Source organism: Diadema antillarum, unplaced genomic scaffold (assembly GCF_040938485.1).
Source record: "Diadema antillarum isolate AM-2024a unplaced genomic scaffold, OU_Dant_1.0 seq00000957_RagTag, whole genome shotgun sequence".
NCBI classification, from domain to species: Eukaryota; Metazoa; Echinodermata; class Echinoidea; order Diadematoida; family Diadematidae; genus Diadema; species Diadema antillarum.
Window position 1 is genome coordinate 133,444 of NW_027271805.1, and position 15,158 is coordinate 148,601.

A 15,158-nucleotide genomic window follows, 5' to 3' on the forward strand; every position below is an offset into this window, starting at 1 on the left:
AATTCCAAGATGAATTCAACGTTTATTCAATGAAAATTGGTTTTGAAATGGCCGAGATACGCAAAATAGAGCAATCCCAATAAAAGGTGGGACCCACCTTTTATTATGATCGCTTTATTTTACTTTATTTTTTGATGTCTCAGCCATTCCAAAACCGATTTTCATCAAATAAACTTTTGATTCCCCTTAGAATTGTTGTATGCTCCTTAACATTTCATGGAGTGGTTTCTAAATATCTCGCAAATCGTTAAAAGCTGAATCCTTACCATAACCAGTACTGTACAGTCCCTTTAAATTCTTTTTGTTGGTAATATAAGCGTTTTGCATAAAACGACAAATATGAAGTTGATTTCTTGTATCTTATGAAGCATCTTTGCCCTTTGCCTTTAATCAGGTAAAAGCATGATTATCTTAAAATTTCGCGGAACTATATTTTTTTATTAATTCTTTGCTCCTGATATGAGGACTCTAATTTTTCAGCACTCATGCCTCTCAATAATCGTAGATTTATCTGCTTGCTTGTTCCTAATCATTTTTTTTTAATCATTCCTACATTTCAAGACAGAGTGCGTAGAATGAAGAAACAGAAATGCGAGATTCAGCGAGAATGAAAACAGCAGCAAAAGGTGGCACTTTGTAAATGTTTGTCACTAATCCATATGACACATGTCTGGTGGCAACAACTCCCTCTCTCCCTCTTCTCACCCCTCCCTTCCTCCCTTTCTATCTCCACCCCCTTCTCTCTTTTGCAATGCAAAACATAGATCAGAGTACCAAACAGGTTCCAATCATGCATCTGCTTAGGTTGAACAGCCGAGGAAGATTGTAACCTACTTTAAAGTGGACTTTGTGCATTTTGGGCGGAAAGCCAAGGTCAAATAGATGTCATGCTCGGAGCAACACCCTGAGGTCCACATGGAGCACCGCCCCTCTTCTCCCCCCCCCCCCCCCCCTCCCTCTCTTCTCTTTTCCCTTTCTCTCCCTCCCTCTCTTTCCTTTTTTTCTGTTTCTTCCCCTAATACCTTTTACATATCCCCCCTTTTTTTAGTGTGTGTATGTCTCGGTGCTGTCTGGCACTTAAGAACAATTTCTTGGCATCTCTTTATTTTTCTTGTTTTCACAGGATTGTTTCATCAGTGAGCTGAACACTGTCGTTCGTGGATGTCCCGCTTGGACTGGGACAAACAAACACATACTTTATATTCATAAACATGAAAACAGTATGATATCAACAGAAATGATTATGACACATCGCTTATACATTCATGCATTTGGTACATCATTGCAATTCCTCTTACATGCTATATTTGGTTGTAACTGTTTGTATAGATTTTAATCTTCACTAGTTGCCTTGATTCATTTGAAAATTATATAAATTTAGGCCCAAAATTTATCCTAAAAGATCTTTACTAAGCTGCGCATGTTTCTCTGTCTAGTCGATTCTTTTGTTGAATCTTTTATGATTTCTCTTTGTAACTTTTCTCTCTCAAATTCATCAGGACTTCGGTACATTGTGAATCAGATCTTCTTCCGGTCGACGGTATAGCAAAGAGGTAGCATCTGTGAAAGTATCTTTTCTCTGTCCTCTTCATCGAAACCAAAGCATAAGAGAGTACGCTGTACTGAGACGGTGATAGCAGCCGCGTTTATGCATTCAGAAATCGTGCTGTGTAAACATGGCATGGTACTTCTATTACCACGAGCCATCTAGAGAGTCAGATCAGGGAGGTGGAAGAAAAAGAAACTCCCTGATCAGATAGTGCATGGATTCAATTTTCGTTAATAATCCACACCTGTCATTCACAGTCCTGTCCCTTGTCTGGCATCCCGAGTCTCTGTTTGCCAGAAAACATCCAAAACACATGAGCTCACATCACAATATCCTCCTGCCATCATTAACGTGCTCACAGAAAACTGGGACAAGTTTTCCCGATTGATGTCGAAAATCACATTTTAGCCCTATTCTACGTCTGTCACGCATCCTCCCACTCTAACTTGCTCCTAACTGGGAAGAGCAATGGAAGTTTTGGTCACAAATTTTCTTATCCTACCAGGGAGTGGACTGACGTCTATGACGTCTCTTCAAACAAGCATTTACAGCTGAGATCAATATAATGTCATCCTCCAGGACCTATCTGTCCTCGTCCCTGTTTAACACTATCCCCATTATTTGAACGGGCGCCTGTACAGATACCCTTCACAAATTACATGTGTTACACAGCTATGGTGTACAAGGCAGGCCTATACAGTATGTTCCAAAAAATTACAATCAAATTTTCGCATTGATAACACCCAATATGACTAAACTGTCTAAATGCTACTTCAGAGTCTTAAAATATAACATTTTAGCTCTATTTTGCAGAAAACCCCATTCGATTTGGATAAGCGGTCACAGAGAAATGTGGATTGTTGTAGAGCATGTCATGAGTCTGATTCTTCTAAATTTAGCACTTCGATGCTCTTGTGTGTGAATACAATAGACAGAACTTGGAGGGAAGAGATTTCTGACATCCTCTATGAAACTCCTCATTTCTCTTTGACCACTGAAGCAAATCGAATGGGGTTTTCTATAAGATGTGGGCAATGAGTTATAGTTTCATACCCGGAATTTGTAATTAGATTGATTCACTATTTTTAAAGATATCATTGCTGAGGGTCCCGTTGTAATTTTTTTTTGGGACATACCAATATGATATGATAACGAGGTCTTCTTTATCCAGGGTAGTCTCTTCACTGTTGCCACTGCTCTACCAGAGGGCTCTGTCATCAACCTAACCTTGCTAGGTACCCATTTATACTCCTGGGACGAGAGGAACATGGTGGGTATTAACAGACTTGTCCAAGGAATCGAACTTGGGTCCTCCGATTGGGAGTCGGGAGTCTTATTCAGTATGCCAAAGCGCCCCTCCTTTATGTTGTGAAATTTGTTGTTTTGTTGTTTTTGTTGTTTTTTTTTTGTGTGAAAAACACAGGAAATTCTAGTCTTCTTCTTCTTGTTTTTTACGTGTTTTCATGAGCACTGTGATCCACGCACAATGTCTGTGTTGTCCGGTAAGCTACTCAGGTGGCGAAAGCCACATTCAAAGTCAGGGCATGGCATCATACTTTGTAGGCCTACCCCTTGTATGATAATCGGTTAAACAGATCAATCTGTGAAGTGAAATGCTTGCCGTAAAACTAGGCTGAATTCCAGAGGACTGGTCCTCTCCTGGGCTTTAGTCGAGTATTGCCTGAAGTTGGTCTAGGTCACCGTAAGGATGCCCTCAGATGTTTCTCTATCAGTCGAAGCGTATCTGAAGAGACAGGTGCCTTGAACCAGGGTCAGATCTCGCTTGACTTGAGGCAAGTTCGCGTTGTTTCCTCGCGATACATTTCAACAGGCCTGTTTTCTCATATAGGGCATAATGCTTCAACATTTGCAAGTACACGCAAACAAACAAGCAACAAATCACAATAGAAACACCAATCGCGATATAAAAATAGATGTGCAAAATGAGCAATTTCAGACAATTCCATATTAAAGACGCTTTATAAAACACACAGCCAAAATAAAAGAAAATCCGTCCATTCATGTATGAATGAAACTTCTTTAATCAGATTAATGAGTGTACTTTTGCCCATAGATCTCTTTTTTGTTTCTTTTCCTCCATAGATGATTGTTTATGCTCGTATGTATAAACTGTCATTGATTGATTCCCTTTAGTGTGCGAAAAACATTAAAATTACAATTGCCGTACCGTAAATGTATTTGTCAGTTCCCAACTGCTTGTCAGTATACTTTATTTGAAAAATGCATTTTTCGAGGTACTGAGTATTTTTTTCCATGTCAACACTTCCAGAAACGAAGACTTTCCCAGGTACGGTAGGTAAGCATATTTTATTCGAGGAAAATGAATAAAACGCATTTGAATTTAGGTATCATTACTTCAAGGAGTCTGCTTTGATTCGTTTCGTTTTTAATTAAAGCTTATTGCTTGTATATGGACTCCACAAAACCAAATTCTGTCTTTCTTTTGTTGGCAGACTTGCAACAAACATGTGAATACAAAGTTTTCACTTTTCAACATGCATGACAATACCTCATGCAGAAACGTAAATTTTGCCCCCCCCCCCACCCCCCCCCCCCCCCCCCCCGGAAAAGAGGGCTGGTATTTGATTTTATCAGTCTGTGAGTATTGTATAGAGTGTAATGCCATTTCGTTTCTAGCTGCTAGATGGCGCCATATAAGATGCCGGTGCGGGGGTTTTCAGATTACCGATACCCCGAGAATTTTTTTTTTCTGGCGTGCAAATTCTCGGGGTATCGCCACCAAGCGGCAAATAAAGCACAGGCGTTGTTTGCGAGACTGCCGTGTGAGGATAAAATCCAAACAAAAACGTTCAGAATCTGCACTAGGGTTTTAAATACTTGTACACCAAGGAGGTACCCGATACTGGAGTACATCCTCGGTGTCACATTGAGTTTGTAAACCGTAAAGGCCACATCGAGGCTCAATAAAGTTACGTTCCGATCCCATTTCTATGCCGTCTGCGTACATTTGTTGCCTAAGTTGTGGAGGTTCCTCATTGGGTGTCAGCCGTGATGGCCGAAGCATCTTTGCCAGAGGCGGTTTTTCTGCGATATTGTATGAAACACATTGCTAGTGATAGCTCGCAGCGATTAAGGACTGTGGATGAACGTAGCAGTATGCTAGGATCGTTTGGAAGAGAGGTGTTTGGTGCATAGATAGGTATACCCAATAGTCATTGAGAGAGATCTATATAGGCCTAACACTACTCCTTCGTAGTAAGCAGGAAAAGTAGTCGGTTGTGAGGAAGGAAATAATATAAATTTCAATTTTGACTTCTTCAGTTCAGGGTTGATTAGTTTGACAAACAGATATGTGTTCACTGAGGGAGGTGGGAAGAGCCACCTCCCTGTTTCACTGTCGTGCTTCGATCTGGCACAGGGCAGGATTGTGCGAAATACAGAAGCCGTTATTATGGAACCCATTAGATAGGGTTTCCGATGGTTGTTGTTTTTTTTTTTTGACGTCTGAGACCGAAACTTAGACTTAGTTCTAACCATAATTTTGCAACAGGTGCTGTATTTTGCCTCCCAGATAACGATGAACGTAACAGTATCCGTATGGAGGTACGGTATGTTATAAATTCTTCGGTCAGTTTAAAACTCAGCAACAGGAAACAATTGAGTTTAAAGAATTTATCATCTAATCTTCAGTCATTCTTCGCAGAGTGGCTGTCTTAATAGTGATCTTTTCCTAGGAAGAGTTTCCGGCGCAATAAAAGCAATAGAATCACTGGCCTTGACATGTGGTGTCATTTTTTTTTCTTCATTTCAAATTCGAATAATTCCTACATCATGGTATTTTGCAATTTTATGTGAACACCAGTTCATCACTACCGTTCCCTACTCATCATCACCCTGAATTGCAGACATTTTTACAAGTTTACATTTGTGAAAGGGCATTGCAAGGGACTTGCTTCCTCTCTCTTTAGCTTCTCCAGTTCAGGGTTGATAATTTTGACACACAGATATGTGTGAAAATGAAATCTCCTGATGAAATCTCCTATGAAATCTTCTGATTTCTGTTTTACATGAAAACAGAAATCAGGAAACGGCTGCGACTGGGCTGTACCACTCAGTGTTTGGTTCACGGACACAAGCTGGCGTGCTTCTTTCCGAAGTTTATTGCTGTCAGTGTACGAAGCTGGCATTCGCGAAATGTCAGAGTCGTAGACTTGTGTGGAATTACTTAACGTTGTAGACTATATGGCTAACGCCCTTCGTGATATGCAGTATACTTGATTCTCTGAGTTCATTGTCGATTCACCACCATGATTTATTGTGCATTCATTGATTTTAAGAAAGCCTTTGATATGGTTGATAGGGTTTCACTTTGGCATAAAATGTTGAAGTCTGGGGTGGATGGTAAGGTGTTTACAGTTATAAAGAATATGTATGCTCAAGCCAAATCTTGTGTATTAGTAGATGGTCAACATTCTGAGGCCTTTCAGTGTAATGTTGGTGTACGGCAGGGTGAAAATTTATCGCCTCTGCTTTTTGCATTATATCTCAATGATTTTGAATCGTTTTTGAGTTGCCGTTTCAAGGGACTGCAGTTTTTGTTTGAAAAAGTTTGTGTTGATATTTTAGACAAAGAAGTCAATGAGGATCTTTTCATACATTTATATACATTGTTGTATGCAGACGACACTCTTATTTTAGCCGACAGTGCAGAAGAGCTTCAGTTGGCTTTGAATGCATTGCATGGATATTGTATAGATTGGAAGTTAAGTGTCAATACTACAAAAACTAAAGTCCTGATTTTCTCAAGAGGCAAAGTACGTAACTTTCCATTGTTCAGTTTTGGTGAAGACAAACTTGATGTAGTGGATGATTTTGTTTATTTAGGTATTCAATTTAATTACAATGGAAGTTTTAAGAAGGCTATTTCTAAACAGGTGACACAGGCAAGGAAAGCACTTTTTTCTATGTCACTAAAGGTTCAGAAACTCAAGCTTCCTGTGGATATTCAATGCGAACTGTTTGATCAGTTAGTGTTACCAATACTATTGTACGGGTGTGAAGTTTGGGGTTTTATGGATTTGAGTCAAATCGAAATTTTTCATAGGAAATTCTTGAAATCGTTGTTATGTGTAAATAAATTCACACCAGATTGTATGGTATATGTAGAAACCGGGAGAATACGACTGGCTAATACTGTTAAATATCGTATGGTTAGCTTTTGGCTGAGGATCATAAAGGGTTCTTCTGCTAAATATTCATTCAGGTTTTATACACTCCAAAGATTAATAAGTCAACAGGACACGACTTTTGTATCTAAGTGGATATCTCATATTGAGGAAATTTTAAACAATGCTGGTCTTGGTGTTGTATGGTTAAGAAAAGGGGAAGGATTTAGTAATAACTGGATATTGAGCACCTTGAAGCTGAGATTAAGTGATATGTCTAAACAGGATTTGATGGCAAATGTTTGGTCAAACAGAGTATGTTTAAATTATAGGATTTTTAAGACGAATAGTCTCTTTGAAAGGTATTTAGTCCAGTTGAGTAAGAGGGATAGAATTTCATTGAGCCGTTTTAGATGTAGGTCAAATCGGTTGCCAGCTAATAATAGAAGATTTGTACAGTCATTTGATGAAAGGGATGTTCAATGCCCTTGTTGTGATAGGCATGAAACGGGTGATGAATTTCACTATGTTTTCGTATGCCCCTTCTTTGAAAAGGAAAGGCAGTTATATTTAAGCAATCATTATTTGGTTAAACGTCCTTGCTCATTACACATGTCCAGATTATTTTCATGCTCGCATTTAGGACAACTTAAAAGATTAGTGTTATTTGTGAGGCTGATCATGTCATATTTTGCAAATTTGCAGAAGCCTGAACAAGTTGAATATACTGTAGTCAAGAAAGAAAATATTGTAACTCGTAGTGGTAGAAAAATTAAGCATCCAGTGATACTCGATCTCTAGTACATATTTTGTAGTTGTATGTCACGATTGTTTGGTCGTATGGTTCATGCGATTAGTTAACCTTGCTTGCCAATTTGTATATATCACTGTATATATGTTTAGTAGGTATAGACTATTTTATATACATCATTGTAATATATCACAAACATGTATTCTTTGATATTGTTATAACCATATCTTGTATTTATGTGTTGTACTCTCATACCCCGGAATGGGGTCGGAAGAGTCGAATAAAATCTAAAAAATCTATTTGCTCTATTGAAAATACCAGTGACTGTTATATAAACCCAGTGCATAATATTAAAATGACTAGGGTGTTTATTGTTGCGTAATCTTAAATGCGGAGTGACTCAGGTGTAATTGACACATTGCCGGCTGTAACAGCTGTCAACGAGTCACTGCACGTATGTCATGCACAGACAGCAACAAAAGTTATGACATGAAATCTTACTCAAAGGGTAAGAGAAAATTTCTCTCTAGTCTTTCATTCTACTCATTATTAAGGAAGAGTTTTGTAAAAAAATCGATCATCCATTTTTGTGTTCAAACTAACATGAGGTGCCCATGCCCAAGTTACAATGAGCACACAGAAAATCGAGCTTAAATTGTAGTCCCTATATCTGATAGCAACACAGTTGATACATAGTGACACAGAACGTATCTAGTTAGCTGGCTGGTCATCATGCAGACTAGTTGATAATTAGCTGAATGATATCTTGCTATTCCACTCAGGACTGAAGTAAAACTGACATTAAAAAAACAACAACCAACGCTTGTTCATTTAGGTGATAGTTACGGACATAAAAGATAACCTAGTTTCATTTATGGTAATGTAATAACTAATGATGATGGCGATGAAAGAAGATTAGCAACAATAACAAGGATACCATGCAACACCATGTGGTTTTAAATAGGATGCTCTTGAAATCTGCCACAATAATATTCATTCCTCAAGTAATCACAAATATCATCGCCATCGCTGTTTACCGTGTGTTCTTTTTTGCTTTGGTTACTAACATGAATGAGATAATAAACATTGCCTTTGTGAATTCGGGAGCACTATCTCTGATAACAAGTGGATCACTACCACTGTAAATTATGCAAAGTCAGGACTGAGGATCCAATCAACTGGTAAAAATGTGACCAGAGTTTTGACACTGTCTCCTTCCCTGCTGACCAGGACACGTGCACTGTGGTATATGAATAGATATGAATTTGAGACAATAATGAGACGGCCTTCTTTCGGGATCAGATGTGCACACAATAATATAAACATATATGACTGGCCATCCCTGATGCAAAGGTCATCTTCACCGGAATGTGTAGTTCAGGAAGACTGAAAAGGCTCTTTCAACAGTTTGACTTCACAGAACACCAATTAAGATAACACAGTCGGATAACATTTTTCACAGGACGGAATCGTACTCATCGTGGAATTTGAATTGTTATCAACTTTTCGAGTGATATTGGATTAATTTTTCATTTCTTTTTTTTTTAACTCTAGGGTTTGTTAGAGTAAGATTTTATACGAGATATTTGGAGACATTATTCTTCAATCATGCAAAATATCTCAGTGTTTGCAAAAGGAATATACGACCTTTTAAGAAAGCAATAAAAAGACAAAGAAAAACAATAATTTACATAATGGATTAAAAACTAATCCTTTCTGTAATAAGTAATATATGTACACTCAGCAAGAAAAGAAAGTAAACACATTTTCCAGTTCATATTTTTCATAGAAGACTTTGATAAAAACCATTTGTCCCTTACCATATTAAAGATTATTTAATTGACTTTCAACCTGACATGTTTACATAAAGGGAAACTTTATACGCATGAGTGAACACATTTGTTTTTGTCCTCCAAGGCAGAAAAGTAATAATTGCAAAAATGGACAAGTTGTTATTCAAGGGTATGTGCTCTTCAATATGCCAATAAATAAAGACAAATTATACGCAACAAAAATGCATTTTAATTTGCAATGATCAACCTATGATCTCTATAATGTCTCTGTAACCCTTCAAAGGTAAAGAAAGGCAAAAAAATTATGGAGGAAAATGAAGAATCTTCTGTCAAATCCAGAGTCAAAAGACATAAGAAAAGGAGCAATGGTAACAAAGACCGTAGAAATTTGAAACGTTATTCCAAATTACTACTAGGTGTATAGCCAATTAAATTACCGTTAACAGGATCTTTAAAACATTTTTATTGGCGAAATGATCTATGACAAAGATTAACTTGAAAAAGTGTTTACTTTCTTTCTTTGCTGAGTGTATATCATGGATAATCAACAGCACTGACTTGGCTGAATGACATCACGTGTTGTGGCCTGACATGAACTTGGTTTTGAGAGTCTGACAGAGATTGATGGCGATACTGGCAGCCAATCTTGATAAATGAAATTATACGTCACAATGTTTATAAGTGGTACCCAGTTTGAGCTATCCGTTCAGACGAAGCATAAACAGCATTTCGATCTGATGAAATATATACCCGCCTGAGGTCGCCTTGCAGACGACACAATCATATACAGTATATGTTATTAATAGGTCAAATTTAGAACAATGTAAGCCTGATGCATTTTAGTTAAATGCAACTGCGTGATGACAAGGAAAATGAATAGACAAATTTGTATGGTTAGGCCTATTACACGTTTGGTCCGTACTTGCGTGCCCGCAGAAAGACCATGCTTGTATCATCTGCAAACAAAATGAAATGGAGCAATGGCAAAGAAGGTATCCCATAACATTTACATATAAAAAAACAAATGGGTCCTTGAATCGATCCTTGTGGGACTCCACAAAGGGTGTTTGCTAAGTGGATTCATTTTTATTGATAAAATGCATATTGTTTTGTGTTATATGAGTAATCTGTAAACCAGCTTAGAGCTCGGCCTCAAATACCATATTTTTCCATCTTATACAGTAGAAATATTACAATTAAGGTATCAAACGCCTTACACAGGTCCGTGAAAATACCAATGGCGTATTCTTTCATTCAAACATTCAGTGGATTTGTCATATGATTGAATGATAGCATTGTCGGTCGAGTGACTTTTCTAAAGCCAACTGTTATGGTTATAGGGACTAAAAGTGCATTACTATTCAGAAATCCATAAAGTCTGTTATGAACAATCTTTCCCAGGACTTTAGATAAGGCAGGAAGTAAAGAAATTGGACAATGCAACTTCTTCATTTGTGACGAATTATCTTTTTTTTTAACTGGTATAATTTTGCTAATTTTAAGAGAGTCAGGACATTCGCCCAATGAAAAAAAAAAAAGGTAAGACAAGGGATCAGCTATACAAATCATATCTGTTTGATAAGATTGACACTAAAACCATCATGTCTTTTGGGTTTGCTTGGTTTAGATAAACTATCTTAGATTAATTCAAGAAATCCAGGATGGTTTAAGGAAGGAGTAAGAAATAAAGAGCCTTCAGGAGATATTTACAAAAAAAAAAAATAAATACATATTTATATGGAGGCTAAGCGAGGTCCCAACTCATTAGATGATGTGTTAAATTCTTCAGCAATTTCAACTGAATCATTTACCAACCCATCATTGATATTAATATCATGTATACTGTTTGATGGTTTTCTACCTAATAAATCATCAACAAATCATTCAATACGTTGAGAAAATGAAAAAAAGTCACTTGCGCAATGTGAAACTCATCATCAAGCATAGATTATTGGGTGTTCATCATTATAATGATGAATGCCTAACTAATCTATATCACAAACAGGTTTGGAACGTGAAGGCAATAGGTTATAGCTTTATTTTTCTAAACTTTGAACTCAATATATAAATATCCACACGAATCCCGGTTCATGGAAAAAATACATTACCTAGACAACTTGCAAGTGGCAGACAAGTCGTATTTACATGCAAAACACCAACGGATACTTTAACCTGTCTTCTCTTCCTCTCTAAAAGACTACAATTAAGTAAATGACTTGACTGCTTTCAACCCGCAGAGACCAGCGAGGCATCTTCCCTATCGTGTGCTTTAACTTTGCACTTAGGGCATCTGATGAATAAATGAGGATCTTTTGGTCCCTGCAACGCTCGAACAAATAATAGGCACATCAAATATTGAAGAACTGCGTCTTATGTTCGGCATCCACCTTTCACTACGCCGCTGCTATCCCACCCAAGAGACGTTTGTTGTGGACTCAAGTTTAAGGTCCAACACGTGACTGTGTGGAAACGGAAAGCGTTGGATTTTTGTTCTGTTTGTTTCTGAAACAGGGGCTTTTGGCTTTCCTATGCTATTTGTTGTTTGTTGCACCATGTATAAAATTTCCGAGTTGTCTGTTCCAAATCCTCTGTAGCTATCATTACAGTATTTATCTCTAAATCAAAATTTGAAGAAAAAAAAAACCTGTTACATATTTACATTATTATAAACACACATTATTGAAAAAAAATAAGGCTGTCTAATATTTTGCCGCATTTTTCAGATTCTTGTTGTTCTGTGGGCACTGTAATTCATTACCAGTAAACTTTCAGACTCAAATATTTCTGTTTGTGTATTTTGATTTTGTTGATATTTGACAGAGACTGTTGTCTTCTAATAACATAATGAACATTTTCTGTACATAGGTTCCCCCACACATTACTACTATTTCAATTCTAAATATAAACATGACATACTGTATACTGAGTATATTGATTTTAAGTGTATCCTGTAACTTTAGCTATTATGTAGGTTCATTCTGTATTCATGGGATTTTCATAACTATATTTGTCACTATTGGTTGATTTGTAGAAGTAGGTCGCGAATTAAAATTTGTGGAAACTTAATAAGTGAAATGAATAAAATATCCAATCCTGTTATACACAGTATTTTGATGGCGTTCGGTGACACTCGGGTATTAGCAATAACTCCACGCTATCAAGACGAAGCACAAAATAATGCCACTGAATCAAACAAATTCTGTATTCCACAGAGACTGCACCATTATCGATTGCAGTTTTAATCACACAGGTACTATCTAGTCAACTGCTGTGTAATGTGCCAAAGAGATGGCTTTGTAACGGATGAAAAGGTAAGGAATTATTTATTGCCATCACGTACTTTCACATCCATCGGAAACAAATTGAGATTTTCACGATTGTGTACTTCCGTCGAAGCCCTTCCGACATTATTTTCAAAGTCTGAAGAGAAAATGCAGGCCTTTATACTAAATATACTGCAACTCGAAACACTGAAAATATACTTGAGTGCTATCCGTACGCGGAGAAAAATGTATAAGTAATAGTTGGTTTCGACGTGACTTTAAAAAAAAAAATGTTTTATCACAGAAAGAAATGACACGTTTGAAGGGGTTCAGTTCATGACTGCCTTAAAAATATGAGGCATATTATAGCCTCGATGGTGATCTAAGTACCAGTATCTCTCAACCTGTTCCACTCATTCTTTCCATGACTTGTGAAGTCATCGCCGTGAGGTAATCTTAGCGGATGTGAATGTGTAATCCTTTCATGCTACGATAATACATGCAGCGGCGTGCAGACATGAGAAACGTCACCTAGTCTGATCTTAACATTTTACATTAATGTTACTCTGTATGTTGGGTGTGTGTGGGGTACATTTTGGCAACTTGTTCTTCATTACACACACTGAAGCATGTATACCCACCCGTGTGACGTAGGCTACACTCACAAGTCATCATTTACACGCGTGTTGCCAGGAGGGGATGGGGGGGGGGGGTGGCAAGCAGGAACATGCCGTCCTTGAGATTTATATGAAGAGTGATTCATCACTGTACTATAGACTACTGTCATTGGAATGGATTTCAGAATTAATTGTCACGCACCTTAAGAGTTTAGACATAAGATCCTCGTTGTTTTCAGAACGTCGAGGGGAGTTTTTTTTCCATCCTTATAGTATAGTTATCAATGTAATCAATCCGCGAGTCATTATCATAATGTGCTGGATTAGTTCTGATTTGAATGTGTCTCATTTCCCTGTTTATACGTAAAAAAGACCAAACATACACAGTATACATTCTTGAGCGCTCGCTCGCTACGCGTGCTCGGTCGGGTTTTTAGACTGCTTTCCTGACATTAGCAATTAAGTGAATATAGAAAGTAGATGATATAAAAGCACCAACAGGCTATGAAGTCAACCTGTAGGTCTTTTGAGACTTTCATTACAGGAGTATCTCACATTCTGATGCATGTATTTAAACGAAAAGTGTATACCAGATAGCTGAATGTCTTGTTGGAGGGAGATCGGATCAAAATGTTCCAAATGTTATCTAACAAAAGGTGTGCACCAAAGAATTGAATTTCAACTCCAACGATGAAAACAAAAAGCTGCATATTGTGTGTGTGTGTGTGTGTGTGCTTGTTTGTGGGGTACCCCCTCCACCCCTCCACCCCCCCCCCCCCCCCCGCCCACCATGAGCTCCTCGTCAAACTTGAATTAGCACCTCTTTAAAAAAAAAATCCTGGGTACGTGTATATGTGCTTATGCATCATGAATATCAATGTTGAGCATTACCGATTTATCAACCAAGCAAGGTTTGAAGATGTGCTAGTATGACATGTATACTAATAATATCTTCTGTAGGTACTATGTTGTGTATAGCCCGTATAATTCTATGAAGTATGGCAATACACGTTCTGTCGTTTGTCACGTACCAAAGACTTGTTACCATACAGCTCACACACTCTATTGATTATTTTTCCTCCTCTTCTCATCTTTTATTTTATTTTCCCCCGCATTTTCTTTGTCCTTGTGGTGCCTCCAGGAATACTTCTAGGCAATCATAGAAACGCATTCCACGGTTCGGGGTTTTGTACTGTCACTCCGGAGTAAATAAGGTCAGATATAAATATTGTTCATTGTCTTTCTGCATCGCTTGCTGGTGAGATTACCAGTTCGTTACCATGGTTATCCTTGCTAGCAAGGAAGTCAATATCATTCTTTTCATACTCTCAGAAGCTCCCTTCGTCTCATTTATGTCTTAGTATGAGTCCTCTCATTTTCCCCGTTCAGTCAACACTTCCATTTTATTTGATCGTGTGTATTTTTTTTATCTTTCGCGATTTCTCTACTCCCTACCTTAACTCCTATCACATTTAATGCAATTCTTCCTTGGTGTTACATATTTCATAGAGAAATGCAGATTTCTTTTCAAGATCGAGTTGTTGATGAACACCGAGCCAAAATTGCTACTCAGTGGGAAAGAGAACTGTTACTCAGAACTTTGTATTTACGTGGTCGCATATTATGCCATTAGTATGCAATTTTATGCAATCATATTTCATAAAAGTGTCTGGAGTAAATATCAAATTTTGACTGACACCTATGTCCTATGACATTTTACCTCTGACATATTTTTTATATCATTAAATACCATCATTACACTATAAGACTGCTTTCAGATACACCGAGTTACCGTATATCTGTATCAGTAATGTGGATATAAGACATAATGATATGTGACCATTCACGCCGTCGTATATCCATAATACGTATATTGATATGACAGCATTCAAACCTCTGATTAAAAAACAACATCCCGATATACCATATCAGAGCATCGACCCTTATGGTCGCAGTGTCATCGGCAGCGTCATGTTTCATGGCAAGCTCATTGATTGATTGACTGTTTTTATTTCTGCATTTCTCTTTCATACATCAA

At 37.6% G+C, this 15,158-nt stretch overlaps 2 protein-coding genes across 2 annotated transcripts in view; one reads left to right on the forward strand and one right to left on the reverse strand.

Annotated features, from left to right (window-relative positions):
* The window catches only part of LOC139741855 (aminopeptidase N-like), an 84,600-nt gene that overhangs the window by 54,783 nt on the left and 14,659 nt on the right, over positions 1–15,158 (reverse strand). The gene's annotated exons all lie outside the window — the stretch shown is intronic.
* LOC139741854 (uncharacterized) lies at positions 5,881–7,497 on the forward strand. Its single transcript, XM_071652430.1, has one exon. The coding sequence runs from the start codon at positions 5,881–5,883 to the stop codon at positions 7,495–7,497; it is 1,617 nt and encodes a 538-aa protein (XP_071508531.1).